The sequence below is a fragment of the Balaenoptera musculus genome, chromosome 2, assembly GCF_009873245.2.
Source record: "Balaenoptera musculus isolate JJ_BM4_2016_0621 chromosome 2, mBalMus1.pri.v3, whole genome shotgun sequence".
NCBI classification, from domain to species: Eukaryota; Metazoa; Chordata; class Mammalia; order Artiodactyla; family Balaenopteridae; genus Balaenoptera; species Balaenoptera musculus.
The window spans coordinates 65,439,005-65,453,405 of NC_045786.1; the positions used below are offsets into that span (position 1 = coordinate 65,439,005).

At 39.4% G+C, this 14,401-nt stretch overlaps 2 protein-coding genes across 2 annotated transcripts in view; one reads left to right on the plus strand and one right to left on the minus strand.

Annotated features, from left to right (window-relative positions):
• The window catches only part of NOX5 (NADPH oxidase 5), an 89,494-nt gene that overhangs the window by 41,811 nt on the left and 33,282 nt on the right, over nucleotides 1–14,401 (minus strand). The window lies entirely within an intron of this gene.
• Nucleotides 6,421–10,566, plus strand: LOC118889834 (60S acidic ribosomal protein P1-like). Its single transcript, XM_036841997.1, is given in 2 exon segments — nucleotides 6,421–6,475; nucleotides 10,205–10,566. Coding segments are annotated over 2 exon segments (414 nt in total). The 3' UTR covers nucleotides 10,564–10,566.

Below are 14,401 nucleotides of genomic sequence, written 5' to 3' on the forward strand. Positions count from 1 at the left end.
ATCGTTGGTCAACAGCAAACTTACCTGATAATGGGCTGTATCATTATTTCCTGGGGTTTCCCTTGTCTTGATGGAGCCTTGCCACCTTAGCTAAAACAGACATGCTCTTTCTCCGTTCTCCCCGTGTATGAGTCTCACTTCCCCACACCATCAGGCAGGTTGCTGAGGGCCAGCAAGGGCTTGCCTGGGCCTGCCTCTTGTCATCATTCACCTGGACAGGGACATAGTTTTCAGGCTCAGGCAAAACCACTGCTCACACCCTCATCAGTTGAGAAAAATCAATGGAGGGGCCTCAAATCCAAATCGGAAGTGAAAGGACCCCCTTTTGTCCTCTTGAGGCTGAACTGTCCCAGACACGGGGAGACCAGGACTTTCTCTGTTTAGCACTGAACGGCCTGTGCCCTGCAAAACTCCTGGACCCAGGCTAGCTGGGACAGTTGGTCCCCCTACTTGGACACTAGTGATCCTTGCCCTTCAAGCCTTTGCCCAGGACTTCTGAGGGCAACTGGCAGGGAACAGATCCTCCTTTGGGACCTGCTGTGTCTATACCGAGGTGTCCCAGGCACAAGTCCCACTCACAGCTCCCTGCCTGTTAGCTCTTGGCACCAGCAGCAGGTTCAATTTCTCAGAACTCTGGGTTAGATCCCATCAGCTGGAGTGACTCAGAGGGCCACTAAGGGACCAGAAGATCATGCTGATGAAATGACATGAGGTCAGTAAGGAAACAGATTGAATGAGGTTCTGTTGAAAGGCGAGATCTTGGCTTGGGACAAGCAATGTGACAGGATGCTCCGGGAGAAAGGAGGCTTGCATGTGTGTGATGAAGACAGGAACAGACGACCTCCCCCACATGGCTAAGAGCTTATCAGACAGCTGCATGCTCAGGCAGTGGTCCATGAGCCAGGACTGCCAAATAAGACTTACCAGCAGACACAGTGCACTACTAAAGTAAGATGGAAATGCTGCAAAGACTCTGGTTTCTGTAGAAAAATTAAAATGTCAGCTAAGAATTTGAAAGCAAGGGGGCAAAGATAAGGAAGGTGGGTCTGAAAGAATCCAGAAGCAAGTCAGGAAAGCCCAGCCTGGCTTGAGCTGAATGAACAGAGGCGTAGGAGGAGAGAACAATGAGAAGGTAAGGCCCTGGGTCCTGGGAGAGGGATGTCTCCACCGAGGGGAGGGGCAACTCACTGAGAACCAAACGCCCACCTGACCAAGGCCTAGCCCCAGTACAGAGCTTTACAGTTAGCAAAAGCCTCCACAAGCATGTGGTCATTTGATTTGATCTTCACGGTGACCCTGTGATGTAGGAAGGCAGTGGTCACCCCACTTTATGGGTGACATCAAGAGAAACACTCCCATAGCCGCAGTGATGAGCCTCATGAGACTTCAAATGCAGATGGAAAAGTCTGGAGAGATCACCACCCACCTTGGCCATCAGTGTGTCAGCTCACATCTTCCATTACACTGTGACGGTGGCTGGTCCAAGCTGCCCGGGTTTTCCATCCTCGTCTGCAAAATCTTCAAAAATCCACCCTACGCTGTCCCTGATCCCTAAAGCAAAAACACAATCACTGAAGCATATATAGCTCAGGTTCATGGAAGAACTGGGAACAGTTGGAACAAAATGAAAAGCAAGAGGCTCATTTCAGCCAAAAAATCATTAAGGGCTTGGAAGCAAGCAGAGGACATGCTCTCGGCCTTTGTGTCAACAGATTTCTACAGATTGACTGGACACCGGCTACGAGCCAGACCCTGGTCAGACACAGAAATGAGTAAGACACACATTGTAACCGTGAGAATCTTCCTAACCAGGAGCAGGGGAGAAGACGCAAAATGGACGAAGAGCTATCATCGTGGCTAAGATTATAGCTATTATCTGCTGAGCGTGAGCCCATGCCGGGTCAACACTTGGTGTTATCTCATTTAACTGCCACCACAACCTGGTGGGACGGCACTGTGTTCAGTTGAAACTGCATGTGAGGCGCTGGGCCTGGGCAACAGTGAGCAGGTGATAAATACTAGCTATGGTTTAAAAGAACTAATATTCCTGTTTTAGAGAAGAGAGAAATGAAGCTTAAAGGGGTTAAAGTGATAGGCCCAGGATCCCATGCTCTGTACTGTTTGATTCCAAAGTCCCTTAATCTTGATACCATTGATACCAGGGGTTCTTTTTTTTTTTTTTTAACTTTTTATTTTATATTGGAGCATAGTTGATTAACAACGTTGTGATAGTTTCAGGTATACGGCAAAGTGATTCAGTGATACATATATATGTATCTGTTCTTTTTCAAATTCTTTTCCCATTTAGGTTGTTACATAATATTGAGCAGAGTTCCCTGTGCTATACAGCAGGTCCTTGTTGGTTATCCATATTAAATACAGCAATGTGTACATGTCAATCCCAAACTCCTGACACCAGTTGTTCTTAAATTTGTTTGTTAAAAATACTGTTTCTTGGCCTTCCTGTTGGAGGTTTAGATTTTGTCAGTTTGATGGGGGCAGGGTGGTCATGATGACAAGAAGAGGTATAACTGGTGTTTAAGAGCCAGGGCTTTGGTCTGAGAACCAACTCTGCTCCTTACTAGCCTTGTGACCTTGCTTAATCTCACCAAGACAGTTTCTTGGTCTGTAAAATGGGGTAGTAATTGTTACCCATTATGCTAATATCCCCTAAAGGCAGTTTAATAAAATGGTTGAGAGCATGAACTCCAGAGTCAAACTGCCCAAATTCAAATCTGGCTCCACCACTTACCAGCTCTATGACCTTGTGCTTTTCTGTGCCTCAGTTTCTTCATCTATAAGATGACAGTGATACTAGTATCTCCCTCAAAGGGCTGTTAGATTTTAAAGTGTTCATACTCGTAAAGTTTAGAACAGGGCCTGGTGAGCAGTAAGGGCTCAATCAGTGTCAGCTGCTGCTATCATTAATATTATTATTACCGTCATCACCATCCTGGCAAGAGGACAAGAGGCTTTAACTAAGGCAGTGGTAGTAGGACTAGATAAGAAGGAACATGGGCACAGAATTCAAAATATGAGCTCTGAGGAGAAGCAAGAATAAGGAGAATGTGTTGACCTTCATCCCCAAACTTGTGGTGAGGGCAGTGGGTGGACTTGGGGCAGTCCTGGTCATGCCACTGGCTTGCAGGGTGACCCTGAGCAAGGCCTCCCCTCTCATGACCTCTGTCTCATCATCTGTAAAGTGAGGGGCTGGGGTCAGCCTAGCTCATAGATCTCCAATTTTAACACACTGAGAGTCTAGGAAATTTCACAGTTTAAAACATTTTAATGTTTTTTTATTGATCTTTGCTATTGTTTTCTTTGTTTCTATTTCATTTATTTCTGCTCTAATCTTTATGATTTCTTTCCTTCTGCTAACTTTGGGTTTTGTTTGTTCTTCTTTCTCTAGTTTCTTTAGGTGTAAGGTTAGATTGTTTACTTGAGATTTTTCTTGTTTCTTTAGGTAGGCTTGTATAGCTATAAACTTCCCTCTTAGAACCGCTTTTGCTGCATCCCATAGGTTTTGGGTCGTCGTGTTTTCATTGTCATTTGTCTCTAGGTATTTTTTGATTTCCTCTTTGATTTCTTCAGTGATCTCTTGGTTATTTAGTAACGTATTGTTTAGCCTCCATGTGTTTGTCCTTTTTACGTTTTTTTCCCTGTAATTCATTTCTAATCTCATAGCGTTGTGGTCAGAAAAGATGCTTGATATGATTTCAATTTTCTTAAATTTACTGAGGCTTGATTTGTGACCCAAGATGTGATCTATCCTGGAGAATGTTCCGTGCGCACTTGAGAAGAACGTGTAATCTGCTGTTTTTGGATGGAATGTCCTATATATATCAATTAAATCTATCTGGTCTATTGTGTCATTTAAAGCTTCTGTTTCCTTATTTATTTTCATTTTGGATGATCTGTCCATTGGTGTAAGTGAGGTGTTAAAGTCCCCCACTATTATTGTGTTACTGTCGATTTCCTCTTTTATAGCTGTTAGCAGTTGCCTTATGTATTGAGGTGCTCCTATGTTGGGTGCATATATATTTATAATTGTTATATCTTCTTCTTGGATTGATCCCTGGATCATTATGTAGTGTCCTTCCTTGTCTCTTGTAACATTCTTTATTTTAAAGTCTATTTTATCTGATATGAGTATAGCTACTCCAGCTTTCTTTTGATTTCCATTTGCATGGAATATCTTTTTCCATCCCCTCACTTTCAGTCTGTATGTGTCCCTAGGTCTAATGTGGGTCTCTTGTAGACAGCATATATATGGGTCTTGTTTTTGTATCCATTCAGCCAGTCTATGTCTTTTGGTTGGGGCATTTAATCCATTCACATTTAAGGTAATTATCGATATGTATGTTCCTATGACCATTTTCTTAATTGTTTTGGGTTTGTTTTTGTAGGTCCTTTTCTTCTCTTGTGTTTCCCACTTAGAGAAGTTCCTTTAGCATTTGTTGTAGAGCTGGTTTGGTGGTGCTGAATTCTCTTAGCTTTTGCTTGTCTGCAAAGCTTTTGATTTCTCCATCAAATCTAAATGAGATCCTTGCCGGGTAGAGTAATCTTGGTTGTAGGTTCTTCCCTTTCATCACTTTAAGTATATCATGCCACTCCCTTCTGGCTTGCAGAGTTTCTGCTGAGAAATCAGCTGTTAACCTTATGGGAGTTCCCTTGTATGTTATTTGTCGTTTTTCCCTTGCTGCTTTCAATAATTTTTCTTTGTCTTTAATTTTTGCCACTTTGATTACTATGTGTCTCGGCGTGTTTCTCCTTGGGTTTATTCTGTATGGGACTCTCTGCGCTTCCTGGACTTGGGTGGCTATTTCCTTTCCCATGTTAGGGAAGTTTTCGACTATAATCTCTTCAAATATTTTCTCTGGTCCTTTCTCTCTCTCTTCTCCTTCTGGGACCCCTATAATGCGAATGTTGTTGCGTTTAATGTTGTCCCAGAGGTCTCTTAGGCTGTCTTCATTTCTTTTCATTCTTTTTTCTTTAGTCTGTTCTGCAGCAGTGAATTCCCCCATTCTGTCTTCCAGGTCACTTATCCGTTCTTCTGCCTCAGTTATTCTGCTATTGATTCCTTCTAGTGTAGTTTTCATTTCAGTTATTGTATTGGTGATCTCTGTTTGTTTGTTCTTTAATTCTTCTAGGTCTTTGTTAATCATTTCTTGCATCTTCTCAATCTTTGCCTCCATTCTTATTCCGAGGTCCTGGATCATCTTCACTATCATTATTCTGAATTCTTTTTCTGGAAGGTTGCCTATCTCCACTTCATTTAGTTGTTTTTCTGGGGTTTTTTCTTGTTCCTTCATCTGGTACATAGCCCTCTGCCTTTTCATCTTCTCTATCTTTCTGTAACTGTGGTTTTTGTTCCACAGGCTGCAGGATTGTAGTTTTTCTTGCTTCTGTTGTCTGCCCTCTGGTGGTTGAGGCTATCTAAGAGGCTTGATCTTAATGTTTTTTAAAAATGCTCTTGTGTGCTGGTGGGTTAGGGCATCCTCCTGTGTACACAAGTTGTAATATTTTAGGCTTTCTGAAGGCCACGTTGATTTTCAACACCACACGGGCACAGATCTATGAAACCTGGGCAGGGGAGGCGGTTTTGTGACTGAAAGTGAAGCCCAAAGGCTACTGGTTGACACATCCTCCAGACCCCATCTTGGTGACCCAGACCAGAAAACTCATCTGACAACCCCTGCCTCCTTCAAGAAATGTCAGTGACCGCTGGGAAGTTTGTAAGAAGTTTGGCCCTATCCCCATCTCCTGCCACCTACACAGGGACAAAGTACCCAGGATTGAGGAAGCCCAGTCAATGGAACTGGCCACCCAGGGTTAGTTGCCTGCTCAGCTCACTCCTGCAGAGCTGAATAAGGATGTAAAGAACCCCAACCCACTCTAGTAGAGACAAATCCAGAAGCCTGCCTCCAGACTCCTAGTCATTCCTTCAAAGTAAGAACACAGAGATGTCCAGAGCAGCCGAGGTATTTGGCAGTAAACTCTGCCTTTGCTCCTGAGTGGGCTAATTTAGTGTTAGTTTTCCAGCCAATGTTGAAATGGTAAAGTCGCTGACCCCTGCTACAGTTAGTGATGCAAATGGGAAACCAGGCCCTTCCCATGACTCATGGAACACGCTCCACAGAGAAGGAAAATTCTCTTTCCATAGTGGGAGAGGTACTCTGCCTAAAAGAATTATATTAAAAACCAAAACCCCCCCAAAATCTACAGAGCCAAAGCTACTGCCAGTTCTTTGTGCTGCTAAACACAGACCCTGAGGAGACTGACAAATATTTATCAGGGTCTCTTTATGCATTTTGACCTGTGAAGGACTCAGAGCTTGATGTAGAATTGGGTTGGAGAGCTGGAAGGTGCTGGAATTTTGGGTTGAAGTAGGCAGCTAAAAACAAAAGAGTTGTGGAGTAGATGTGGAGGATCCAAGATGCTGGTGGCAAGCTGGCCAAAGAAGGGAAGTTTCTAAGTATGTTGGGGAATTTAGAAAATCACACACATACTCAGAAAAGACCTTAGAAGATCCTAAGCCTCAACTTCTGGCTAATCTCTAGACTTGGTACAAGCAAGAAGCGAAGGCTAAGGCTAAACAGCTTGCCCCAGTACAGAGCTAATCTGTGAAGACTAGGAGAGGTGGTTTGCTTGTTTGTTTGTTTGTTTGTCTTTAGCTCCTAACATTCAAGGAAATCTCTGTCAAAACACTAGCTAACCATAAGCTAAAGGAATGTAGACTTCAACAACAAAACATGGCAAGGAATATAATCTTTGAAAAAATAATTTGGAAAAGTCACTAAACCATAGGTGACTGAAGCTTCAAAGAGACAATCAAAAATGGCAAATCCTGGGGAAGAGGAGATTTAATTTCCAAAGTTTCCACATTGTAATATTCAAATGTTCAGTTTTCAACAAAAGTCACAAGACATACAAAGAAGCAGTAAATCCAGGCATTGGACAAAAAGACATAGACTTTATATCAATTATCTTTAATATGATCAGAGAGCTAAAGGAAACCATGGTCAAAGAACTAAAAGAAAGTAGGAAAATAAAGAACAAAATGAGAATACCAATAAAGAGATACAAATTATGAAAAGGAACCAAATAGAAATTCTGGAGCTGAAAGGTACGATACTTAAATGAGAAATTCACTAGAGGGGTTCAACAGATCTGAACAGGCAGAAGAATCAATGAACCTGAAGATAAGATTATTAAAATTATAAAAGTCTGAAAACAGAAATAAAAAGTATAAAGGAAAGTGAACAAAGCCTAATGGACCCATGGGACACCATCAAATGTACCAACACACACACTTTGGGAGTCCTAGTAGGATGTGAGAAAAAGAAAGAAATAGAAAGAATATTTGAAGAAATAATGGCTGAATACTCGCCAAATTTTATTAAAGACATGGATCTTCATATCCAAGAAGTTCAATGACCTCCAGGTATGATAAACTCAAAGAGATCCATACTAAGTGCTATAGATTGAATGTTTGTGTCCCCACCTTCTCCAAATTCATGTTGAAATCCTAACCCCCAATGTGATGGTATTAGGAGGTGGGGCCTATGGTAGGTGATTAGGTCATGAGAGCTTTTCCCTCATGAATGGGATTAATGCCCTTATAAAAGAGAACTCTGAGAACTCCCTTGCCTCTTCTGCCATGTGAGGACACAGTGAGAAGGTGGCTGTCTATGAACCGGAAGCAGACTCTCACCAGAGAGTGAATCTGCCAGCACCGTGATCTTGGACTTCCCAGCCTCCAGAACTGTGAGAAATAAATTTCTGTTGTTTTTAAGTCATGTAATCTATGGCATTCTGCTATAGCAGCCCAACAGATTAAGACACTAAGACATAATCAAACTGTTGAAAGACAAAGAGAGAATCTTAAAAGCAGCAAGAGAGAAGTGACTTATTATGTACAACGGATCCTGAATAAGATTAGCAGCCTATTTCTTGTAAGAAGCCATGGAGCCAAAGGCAGTGGGATGACATAATTAATTGCTGAAAGAAAAAGAGCCGTCAATCGAGAATTCTACATGTGGCAAAATTATCCTTCAAAAATGAGGGAGAAATTAAGGCATTCACAGATAAAAGCTGAGGGAGTTCCTTATCAGTAGATGTGACCAACAAGAAATGCAAGGGAGTCTTTCAAGTTGAAATAAAAGGACAGTTGGTAGTAACACAAAGCTGTATGAAGAAATATAGGTCTCCAGTATAAGTAACTACATGGGTAAACATGAAAGCCAGCATGACTGTAGTTTTAGTTTCTAACTCCACATTTTATTTCCTACATGATTAAAAGAAAATGCATTTTAAAAACTATAAATCTATTATTGAGCACACAGTGTATAAAGATGTGATTTGTAACAACATTAACATAAAGGGGTGAAGACAGAGCTCTATAAAAGCAGAGTTTTTGTATGCTGTTGAAGTTGGTATCAATTCAAACTATATCATTATAAATTTAATATGTTATATGTAATCCCTTTTATAACTACTAAGAAAATATCTAAAAATTATACACAAAGGGAAATTAGAAGTGAATCAAAATAAGTTCACTACAAAAATCAACTAAACACAAAAGAAAAGAGTAGTAGAGGGAATGAGAGACAAAAAGATATTAGACATACAGAAAATAGCAAAATAGCAGAAGTAAGTCCTTCCTTATCAGTAATTGCTTTAAATGTAAGTGGATTATATTCTCCAACCAAAAGGCAGAGATTGGTAGAATGAGCGAAAACAAACAAACAGGATCCAATTATATGCTGTCAAAAAAGATTCACTTTAGATCTAAAGGCATACATATGTTGAAAGTAAAAAAATATAAAAAGATATTCCATGCAAAGAGTAACCAAAAGAGATGTGGGTGGCTATCTGCTATAAGATAAAATAGACTTTAATTGAAAAACTGTTACAAGAGAAAAAGCAGAACATATATTCACAAAAGGGTCAATTCGTCAAGAAGATATAACAATTATAAATATACACATACCAAATACCAGAGCTCCCAAATATATGGTGAAAACGTTGAAGGAATAGAAGGAATAATAATAGAGACTTCAATATCCCACTTTCAATAATGTATTCAGCATCTAAATAGAAGATTAATACGGAAATAGAACAGAAAGAAAATTGAACAACACTATAATCAAACTAGACCTAACAGACATATATAGGATATTCCACCCAACAACAGCAAAATACCTGTTCTTCTCAAGTGCACATAGAACACTCACCAAACTAGACAATATATCAGTCCACAAAAAAAAAGTCTCAGTAAATTTTAAAAGATTGAAATCATTCAAAATATTATCTCCAAACACAATAGAAAAGAACAAGAAATCAATAACAGAAGTAAAACTGGAAAATTCACCAATATGGGGAAATTATACTATGCACTTTCAAACAACCAATGGATCAAAGAAGAAATGACAGGGGAAATTAAATACTTAGAGACAAATGAAAATGAACATACAATATACCAAAATGTCTTGGATGCCATGAAAGCAGTGCTGAGAGGGAAATTTATAGCAGTAAATGCCTACATTAAAAAGAAGAGGACTTCCCTGGTGGCGCAGTGGTTGAGGGTCCACCTGCCAGTGCAGGGAACATGGGTTTGAGCCCTGGTCCGGACGGATCCCACATGCTGTGGAGCAACTGACCCATGCACCATGGCTACTGAGTCTGCGCTCTAAATCCTGCGAGCCACAACTACTGAGTCCGTGTGCCACAACTACTGAAGCCCGCACACCTAGAGCCCATGCTCCGCAACAAAGAGAAGCTACCGCAATGAGAAGCCTGCACACTGCAACAAAGAGTAGCTCCTGCTCGCCACAACTAGACAAAGCCCGTGTGCAGCAACAAAGACCCAACGCGGCCAAAAATAAAAATTAATTAATTAATTAATTAATTAAAAAAAAAAAAAGAAGAAACATCTTAAATAAATAATTTAGGGACTTCCCTGGTGCCCGTGCTTCCAATGCAGGGGACGTGGGTTCCACCCCTGGTTGGGGAACTAGGATCCCACATGCCACGTGATGCAGCCAAAAAATAAAAAATAATAATAATTATTTAACAATACACCTTAGCCCTTTCCTCAGCTGCCACTAAGGTGCTTGGTCCTTCCAAGGAAGCTAAGGCTGCATTGGGGTGAGGCCCTCACTTCATCCGGCGACTAGCACTGCGCCTGGCATCCCCTTCCTAGCACTGGCCCGCACCAGGGCCTCCGTCTCGGAGCTCGCCTGCATCTACTCAGCCCTCATCCTGCACGACTATGAGGTGACGGTCACAGAGGATAAGATCAATGCCCTCATTAAAGCAGCTGGTGTAAATGTTGAACCTTTCTGGCCAGGCTTGTTTGCAAAGGCTTTGGTCAATGTCAACATCGGGAGCCTCATCTGCAATGTGGGGGCGGGTGGACCTGCCCCAGCAGCTGGTGCTGCACTAGCAGGAGGTCCTGCCCCCTCCACCACTGCTGCCGCAGCTGAGGAGAAGTAAGTGGAAGAAAAGAAAGAATAATCTGAAGAGTCTGATGATGACATGGGCTTTGGTCTTTTTGACTAAACCTCTTTAGTAACATGTTCAATAAAAAGCTGAGCTCTTAAAAAAAAAAATTACACCTTAAAGAACTAGAAAAAGGAGAACACAGTCAACATAAAGCTAAAAGGAGGAAGGAAATAATAAATATTAGAGTGAAGATAACAGACTTAGAGAATAGGAAAATAGAATCAATGAAAATAAAGTTAGTCCTTTGAAAAAATCAACAAAATTGACAAACCTTTAGCTAGAATGACACAGAAAGAGAATGAGAAGATTCAAATAACTAAAATCAGAAATGAAAATGAGGACATTACTACCTACTTTACAGAAATAAAAGTAATTATAAGAGAATACTATGAACCATTGTATGCCAACAAATTAGACCTAGATGAAATGGACAAGTTCCTAGAAACACAGGTACCAAAAACAGACTCAAGAAGAAATAGAAAATCTTGACAGACCTATAACCAATACAGATTTAATCAGTAATCAAAAACCTCCCAGGAAAGAAAAGTTCAGGACCAGATGGCTTCACGAGTGAATCTACCAAAGATTTAAAGAAAAATTAATGACAATCCTTCACAACTCTTCCAAAAAAAAGGAGGGAATACCTCCTAATTCATTCTATGAGGTCAGATAAACACATTACAAGAAAAGAAATCATGGCTCAATATCCTTTATGAATGTAGGCGCAAAAATCCTTAACAAAATACTAGCAAACAGAACCCAGCAGCATATTAAAAAGATTAGACACCATGTCCAAGCTGGATATATCCCAAGAATGCAAGTGTGGATCAACATAAAAAAATCAATCAGTGTGATACACCACATTAATAAAATAAATGAAAAAACCATATTATCATCTCAACTGATGCAGAAAAAGCATTTGACAAAACTCAAACACCCTTTCATGATAAAAACACTCAAAAACTAGAATTGATTGGAACTTTCTCAACATGATAAGGGGCATTTATAAAAACCCCACAACTAGCATCATACTCAATGGTGAAACACCGAAAGCTTTCCCCCTAAGATCAGGGAGTAGATAAAGATGATCACTTCATCATCATCATCATCACCATTGCTATTCAACATTTACTGGAAGTTCTAGTCAGAGTAATTAAGCAAGAAAAGGAAATTAAATGCACCCAGAAGGAAAAGAAGTCAACCTATCTGTATTTGCAGACGACATGATCCTATATATAGAAATCTCAAATAATCCACAAAAGAGCTACTATAACTAACAAATAAATTCAGAAAAGTTGCACAGTAGAAGATCAACACCAACAAAATCAGTCGTGTTTCTATACATCAGCAATGAACAAGTTGAAAACAAATCCATTTACAATAGCATTCAAAAGAATGAAGTACCTGGGAACAAATTTATCCAAAGAGGTGAAAGGCTTTTACACTAGAAAATACAAAACATTGTTAAAAGGCATTAAAGAAGACCTAAATTAAAAAAATCATCCTTTGTTGATGGAATATTGCTATTTTAAGACAGAAATACTACCCAAAGATATCTACAGATTCAATGCAATCCCTTTTAAAATTCAAACAGCCTTTTTTTTTCAGGAATGGAAAAGCCAGTTCTCAAATTCATATGGAATTACAAGGTGCCCTGAATAGCAAAAACAATCTTAAAAAAGAAAAACAAAGTTGGGGGACTCACATTTCCCATTTCAAAACTCACTACAAATCTACAGTAACCAAAACAGTGTCATAATAGCATAGGAATAAACATATAGATCAATGGAATAGAACTGAGAGCCCAGAAATAAACTCATTTATCTATTGCCAGTTGATTTTCAACATTGGTGCAAGACCATTCATTGGGGAAAAATAGTCTCTTCAACAAATGGTGCTGGGACAACTGGATATCCACGTGCAAAAGAATAAAGTTCAACTCCTACCCCACACCACATACAAAAATTAACTCAAAATGGATCAGTGACCTAAATATAAGAGCTCATACTACAAAACTCTTAATAAAATTTACACTATCATATGCACCTTGGAAAGCAAGGACTAAAGAAAGAATTTTCAAATGAACAAACAAAAAGAGCTAACACTGGGACTTCCCTGGTGGTCCAGTGGTTAAGACTCCAAGCTCCAAGCTTCCACTGCAGGGGGCACAGGTTCTATCCCTGGTCAGGGAACTAAGATCCCACATGCCATGTGGTGTGGCAAAAAAAGAAAAAAAAAAAGAAAAAATATATATATATATTTAACCAAAATATGAACACATAAAACAGTATCTTAAAATGCCTTAATCCAATGTAAACATTTTCTCAAAATAGAGTTTCAAGCACTTTGCCAGAATATAAAGGAGATATTTTGAATGTTTTCAAATCACGCTATATGGCACTGGCCCTTTATAACCATAGAAAACCTCTTTAAAGCTGCAAGTAACACAAAGCTATCATTTATTAAGCACTTAGTATGTACTAGTCCCTTCACATATGCTATTCCTTTTAAACCTTCTAACTCACTCAATATCAACAGGTATTCTACATCACTAAAAAAAAAATAGAAGCTACACTAAAAAAAAATAGAAGCTACAATCTGGAATTCCCTCAGTTTTTTGCTACCGAACCTATAAGCCCACCTTTATCTCAACCCATTCTTTCTCCTTCCCTCCTATTTCAATAAAGGAGATGTTAAATCTTTTCATCTAAAGTAAAAATCCTCTACCAATGCTCTGGATCTCATTTGCTCCATTAACTATCTTCAACCTCTCCTTTTCTACTGGCTCCTTCTCATCAGCTCCTAAACATGATTTAGTCTCACCTATCTGAAAATAACAAACAAACTAATAGTTTCCCTGGGTTTTACTTTCCCCTCCAGATATCATCTTTTCCTCTCATGCTAGTCAGTTAAATACTTCATGAATTGTCTACATTTTCTATTTCCATTTTCTTATCTCAACTTACTCTTCCAATATGCCTTCCTTATCAACACTTCTACCACAACCATTTTTGCACTAATTGAGTAGGTGATTTTCAGTCTTTATCTGGCTCAATTTCTCAGTTACAACAGTGTTAACTCCTCCTTCTTTCTTTAAATATTTTTCCTTTGGCTTCTATTTAACTATACTTTTCCTAGTATACCTTCTACTTCTCTATTCTTACCCCCAGTTGCTTTAGGAGCTCCTTTTCCTTATTTGTCTCTTTAAATTAGAGTTCCTTAAACCTTAGTTCTAGGTCTTCTTCTCTCCCCTATATACTATATAGAGAATCCCCCCACTTCAATGGCTTAAATTTTCATTTATATGCAGATAGCTCCCAAATACTTATTTACAGCTATTTCTTAAGCTCTAGACCAATATATCTAACTGGGACATGTCTCATAGGCATCTTAAATTTAATATATTCAAAAATAACATTTCCAAAATCATCTCACCCATAAACATGCTTCTTCTTAAATATACTGTAATATGTTAATACTTACTGAACATATAATTATGGGCCAGGCATTGTGCTAAGTGCTAGGATTACAGCAGTGAACAAAACTCTCATGGCCCCTGCTCTCCTAGACTTAGTCTGGTGAGGGGAGACAAACATTAAACAAATAATTATACAAATAACTATAAAATTATAATTATGATAAATGCCATTAAAAAAAACAAAGTACACTAACATGTACCCAATGGCTCAAGTCAGAAACATAGAAATCATTCCTGACTCCTTTCTTTGTCTTGTACATCAATCACCAAATTCTATTGATTCCTAATTCCTAAATATCTCTCAAATTCAACTACTTATTTCTATTTCCTCTGTTACCATCCAAATCCAGAACATCATCATCTTTCACCAGATTCCTAGAAGTCTCCTAACTGGCCTCTACTTCCAGTCTTGTTCCT